Genomic DNA, 6,000 nt, shown 5'->3' with positions numbered 1-6,000 from the left:
TCCCCTCACACTCCAAAGATATGGATTGGCTATGTTCAATTGACCCAAAGTGTCAGGTGGATTAGCAGGGTAAAAATGTGGGGTAATGGGTAGGGCATGGGTGGGATGGTTGTCGATGCAGCCTTGATGGGCTCAGTTGCCTCTTTCTGCACTGCAAGGATTCAATGAATCCATTTTCTTCATGTAGCCATAATGTCGTGATGCTGGTGTTGGGACTGGGGATGGGCACAGTAAGGAGTCTCACAACATCAGGTTAAAGTCCAACAGGTTTATTTGGTTTTTCCTACTCATGGAAACATTTTCTCCACGTCTATGCTATCCAGATCTCGCAGTATCCTCTAAGTTTCAATAAGCTCCCCCTCATCCTAAATTCCAATGAGTACAGACCCAGAGTCCTAACCGTTCCTCCTGTGGCAAGCTCTTCATTCCAAGGATCATTCTTGTGAACCTCCTCTGGAGCCTTCCAAGTGCTTTCAATTCCCTCCTCCTTGGATTTCAAGTTTAATTTTATTCTCTGTCTCCTTTCTTTCTCTGTTAATCTTCTCTCCTCTCGCTTTCTCCTTCTACAGTCAGTAGCCGCAGACAATGCTAGGTTAAAGTCCAACACGTTTATTTAGTAGCACGAGCTTTCGGAGCACTGATGAAAGAGTGGTTGGGCGTTAAACTGGACTTCTTGCTGTCCTTAATGTAACTAATTATTTGCAAGAAAGCAAAGTTGTCAAAAAAGGTGCAATTCAATTCTTTGCAGCAGTGGCAAATGCCAGATAAAATGACAGCATCTGCCAATGTGGGGATGACAGGAAGATGGACTACAACTCCCAGCATCCTTCTGGTGAGATCAGCACATAATTCCCAGCATGCAGCGCACGAAAGCCTATAACTCCCAGCATGCATTGTGCATCAGCCTACAACTCCCAGTACATCACTTGAAAGCCTACAACACCCATTGTTCATCGTTCGGCAGCCTACAACTTCCATCATGCAGCAGCGCCTCAACCGACGGCACTGTCGCCAAATGCTGTGAAACATTTCCGTTACCGCCGAAGCGGTCGAGATGGCGGCAGCCGGCCTTTGGCTCTGGCAGTTATCTATCCGTCGGCGCTGCTGACAGGACTGTCCACGGTCAAACATGAAGGGGTAAGTTACCGGATTATCTTCTTCCCCCGGGGAATTCACTGCTTTCTGTTTTTTTTTCCCCCCCGGCGGAAATCCACTCGGAGGGTTCGGTGTGTCGGTGCCGCTAGTCGCGCTGGCGCATGCGTCCGTGACGTGGCAGGCCGGGTGATTGACAGCCTGGCTAACCAATCAGCTGGTTGGGGGCACCGCAGCCAATCAGCAGAGGCGTAGGGCGGGCCTCCAGGTAAGCAGGCAGGTGGAGGGACAACCTGGACAGCTGGTATTTTACAGTGGGGATGGTGGACAAGTGGGGACATAGGGTGGGGAAAAATTACTGGCAAAGATACAGCAAAGACACACCTTGTTAAAATAATTAACCCAAATAAAATAAACTAGTAAGGAAACAAAGAAACAGTAAGGGGCAGCGCAGTAGCACAATGGTTAACACTGCTGCTTCACGGGACCTGGGATCGATTCCCGGCTTGGGTCACTGTCTGTGTGGAGATTGCATATTGTCTCCATGTCAGCGTGGGTTTCCTCTGGCTGCTCCTGTTTCCTCCCATTGTCCCAAAGATGTGCAGGTAAAGTTCATTGGCCATGCTAAATTGTCTCTTAATATCCCGGGATGCGTCGGTTGGACGGATTAGCAGGTAAATATGTGGGAATATGGGGATAGGGCCTGGATGAGATTGTGGCCAGTGCAGACTCGATGGGCCAAATGGCCTTTTTCTGTACTGGAGGGTTTCTATGATTCTATGAAGTTGTCTTCCAACACCAGGTTAAAGTCCAACAGGTTTATGTGGTAGCACACAAGCTTTCACATTGCTGCCTCGTCATCAGTTGACTCGCTTCTGAAAGCTCGTGCTACCAAATAATCCTGTTGGACTTTAACCTGGTGTTGTGAGACGACGTTATGTGCCCGCCCCAGTCCAATGCTGGCAACTCCACATCAAATAAAGAAACACAGCCTGAACAGAAACCCAAGTAACCTTGTTAGAATAATTAACCCAAATAAAAGAAACACTGTCTGAAAATAATCACAGTTTGTTCAAATAATTATCCAAAGTAACTAGTTGAAACACTTGAAGAGCTAGGTGACACAGTGGTTAGCACTGCTGCCTCACAGCACAGGGAGCCGAGTTCAATTTCAGCCTTGGGTAACTGTCTGTGTGGAGTTTGCACGTTCTCCCCGTGTCTTTGTGAGTTTCCTCCCATTGTCCCAAAGATGTGCTGGTTAGGTTGATTAGCCATGGTAAATTGCCCCTTAGTGTCCCGGGATATGTAGGTTTGAGGGATTAGCGGGTAAATATGTGGGGATCTGGGGATAGGGCATGGGTGGGATTGTAGTCGGTGCAGACTCGATGGGCCAAATGGCCTTTTTCTGCACTGCAGGGTTTCTATGATTCCATGAATTTGTCTTGTGACACCAGGTTAAAGTCCAACAGGTTTATTGGATCGCACGAGCTTTCAGAGCATTGCCCCTTGATCAGGTGACTCACCTCCAAAACCTCGTGCTACCTCATAATCCTGTTGGATTTTAACCTGGTTTGTGAGGCTACTTACCATGCCAACCCCAGTCCAACACTGGCAACTCCACATCAAATAAAAAAAACACAGCATGAACAAAAATACAATTAACTTCGTTAAAATAATTAACCCAAATAATAGAAACACAGTCAGAAAATAAACACAGTTTGTTAAAATAATTATCCAAAGTAACTACTTGAACCACTTGAAGATCGAGGCGACACAGTGGTTCGCGCTGCAGCCTCACAGCGCAGGGAACCGGGTTCAATTCCAGCCTTGGATGATTGTCTGTGTTTGCACATTCTCCCCGTGTCTGCTTGGGTTTCCTCTGGGTTGCTCTGGTTTCCTTCCACATATGTGCAGGTTAGGTTAATTGACCATGTTAAATTGCTCCTTATTGTCAGGGAGACTAGCAGCATCAATACTTCAGGTTATGGGGATAGGGCCTGGGTGGAATTGTGGTTGGTGCAGGCTCAATGGTCTCCTTCCATACCGCAGAAATTCTATGATCCAGCGCATCAGTTTGACCCTTCAAATGACAAACTCTCTCCAAGCTGATGAATCCTGTGTATCTCATGCACACAGAGAAAGGTTAGCCATGGAAAATATGCTAACCTTTAAATCTGTGTCCCCTCATGACTTGTAGCATCAGCTATTGGAACAAACTTTTGCTTGTCTATCCTTTTGAAATCTATCATCATCTTGTACACCTTCAATCTCCTTTGCAACAAGGAGAACAACCCTAGCTTCTCCAGCCTCACCTTGTCATCAAATTTCCCTCTGACTGTGGTATCAGAGCAGTGCTAACATTGAAGCATCATTTTAAAAAGTGAGCGACTGATGACAGGCCAGTCAGTCGAACCTCACTGGGGGTAAATGATTGGAAAGAATCCTGTGAGAAAATAAATCATCATTTGGAGAGACAAGGGTCCATCAAGAACTGTTAAAATGAATTTACTCAAGGAAGGTCCTGTGCAACAAACTTGACTCAATTTCTTGAGAAGGTAACAAGCGATGAGGGTGAAACATTTCATAGGAATTTCACGAAGGCTTTTGACAATGTTCCACGCGATGGACAGGTCAGAAAATGAAAGGCTCATGCGATCCAAGGAAAAGTGGCATATTTAATTCAATAGTTCAACAGTGGCTTAGTTACAGGAGACTGTTAGAAATGGCAGTCTGGAGAAGGGTGAGATTATGAATTTGGGGAGGATAAACTTGGCCAGAAACAGTGGAATTGCGAGAGGTAAAGTGGGACCTTGAAGGTAAGATCTAATTCCTGAAGGACCTTCGAACGTTCATGGATTCCTGTAGTTGTCTGGACAGGTCGATAATCTGGTTGAAAAGGCATACTGGATACTTGTCTGTCTGAGCTGAAGCATGAGGGAGGCGATGCAGGAACTGGACAAGTTCACCCACAGCTAGAGTCCTGCATACAGTTGTTGTCAATGTCAATTTGAGAGAGTACAGCAGAGATTCCTGAGCATGTTGCTGGGAAGTCCAGCGACAAGGAAAAGTTAGTGAGGCTGGGCTTCTTTTCTTTGGGGCAGCAGAGGCTGACGAAAGATTTATTTGAGATGTATAAAATGGCCGAGATTGAGTGATCAAGAAGAGCCTATTGCTATTAGCAGTGGGCTGAATAATTATGGGTCTGTAGGTTTGAAGTAATTGGTGGAACAATTGGAGGGGAATTGAAGAGAAAGCATTTTAACCCAGAGGGCGCTGTGGGACTGGAACTTAGCGACCTGAAAGATGGTGGTGGTGGCAGATAGCTTCCTCTCAGGAGAAAGTTCTTGGATAGTTGCTGAATTGCCAATTAACAACCTGAACTGGAGCTGGGTATCTCTTTGTCTGTCCTCACAATGACTACCTCCTGTCACATAAATTCCCTCTCTCTGTCTGTCTCGCCATGGTTCCATTTTCTGGTGGAGCCACAACTGAAGGATTGCATTTCAATTCAGTCGGCACACTTCAGGAAGGGTATGAATGGAGAAGGAATTTACCCGGATGATTTGAGGCATGAGGAAATTTAACCTGGGGGTTTGGTGAGAAAGGCTGGAGTCATTCTCCTTGGAATAAAGGAGATTGACGAGAGATTTGACTGAGGTGCACAGAGGTTAAATAAAGAAAAGCTCTCTCCAATAGCTGATGGTGCAAGGCCCAGGGGATACAAGTTTAAGGTTTTGTGTAAAAGATGCATGGGGTATGTGAGGAAGAGGCTTTATTCAGGCAATGAGTGGGAGTGAACTGGAACTCATTGACTTCAAGTGTAGAGGAAATTATGAATTGGAGGAAAACTTGCAGGATGATGGGCAGAGTGGGGAAAAAGCCAAAAAAAGGGATTGGGTTGCTACGCAGAGAGCCAGCATAGTTCGAATGGGCCAAATGGCATCCTCAATGATGCTGTACTGGTCACTGCAGTTATTGATGCCCCACGTGCATAATCTATAAAAGGTATAATATGAGAAATAATTTATTTGAGAGAGAACACTGAACCTTAGTCTTGTGTTTTATTGGACACATGGACAGGATGTTGTGATACGGATGCACAAGTTGATGTGAAAATGATACAGAACAGATGCATGTGCACCATTTGACAGAGTCCTGTGTTAATCCCTTTCTCCTCACCAACAGGAAAACAGTACCTCCTTGGCAGAACTGTGCACTGTACTTGACACACCTCGGATTCATTGAATGTCGATCATTGCTTCTTCTTGTTCCGTGATAGCTGCAGCCTTTTATCATGGGAAGGTAAGGAACTGGTCAAATCCAAATTCTGGCACAAACTCTCCAGCGTGGACTAAAGTGCACTCGAGACAAGGGATTATCATTACTTTGGAAGTCAATTGCCACGTATCTTTGAAAAGGAGATCGAAGGTTGTTGAATCAGTCACACTTAAGGTAGTAAAATTTTACTTGCTGAGAGTTTTGTTCTGGTAGAGCACAATTACGTTTCATTCCCATCAAAGCTCAACTCTGAAGGGGTAAAGCCTGAACTTCAGCAAGGAGGTCACATGTAGCACACAGATCACTTTTCAACAAGTATGAGGCTGGCTATGCTCAGTTCTGTCCTTGCAACGAATAAAGAAAGACGTGCATTTATATTATTTATTGGGGAGGCAGTGGTGTAGTGGTATTAATGCTGGACTGTTAATCCAGAAATTTGGGGCAGGCACGGTAGCATTGTGGGTAGCACTGCTGCTTCACAGCGTCAGGGACCTGTGTTCGATTCTTGGCTTGGGTCACTGTCTGTGGAGTTTGCACATTCTCCTTGTGTCTGGGTGGGTTTCCTCCAGGTGCTCTCGTTTCCCCCCACAGTTCAAAGATGTGTGAGTTTGGTTGATTGGCCGTGCTAAG

At 45.7% G+C, this 6,000-nt stretch overlaps 1 protein-coding gene across 2 annotated transcripts in view; it reads left to right on the top strand.

The window, feature by feature from the left end:
- The first annotated feature begins 281 nt into the window (after window positions 1–281).
- Window positions 282–6,000, top strand: part of entpd4 (ectonucleoside triphosphate diphosphohydrolase 4) — a 29,220-nt gene continuing 23,501 nt past the window's right edge. The window contains exons 1-2 of one of the 2 annotated variants that reach the window (XM_080217036.1): window positions 282–1,137; window positions 5,278–5,394. In XM_080217036.1, the coding sequence (XP_080073162.1) occupies window positions 5,387–5,394 (8 nt within the window). In that variant the 5' untranslated portion in view covers window positions 282–1,137; window positions 5,278–5,386. The remainder of the gene's footprint in view (window positions 1,138–5,277; window positions 5,395–6,000) is intronic. The other variant, XM_080217035.1, reaches the window with a different exon arrangement.

Source organism: Carcharhinus amblyrhynchos, chromosome 34, assembly GCF_965287045.1.
Source record: "Carcharhinus amblyrhynchos chromosome 34, sCarAmb.v2.hapA, whole genome shotgun sequence".
In the NCBI taxonomy this organism is placed as follows: domain Eukaryota; kingdom Metazoa; phylum Chordata; class Chondrichthyes; order Carcharhiniformes; family Carcharhinidae; genus Carcharhinus; species Carcharhinus amblyrhynchos.
This window is presented reverse-complemented; position numbering and strand designations above follow the sequence as displayed.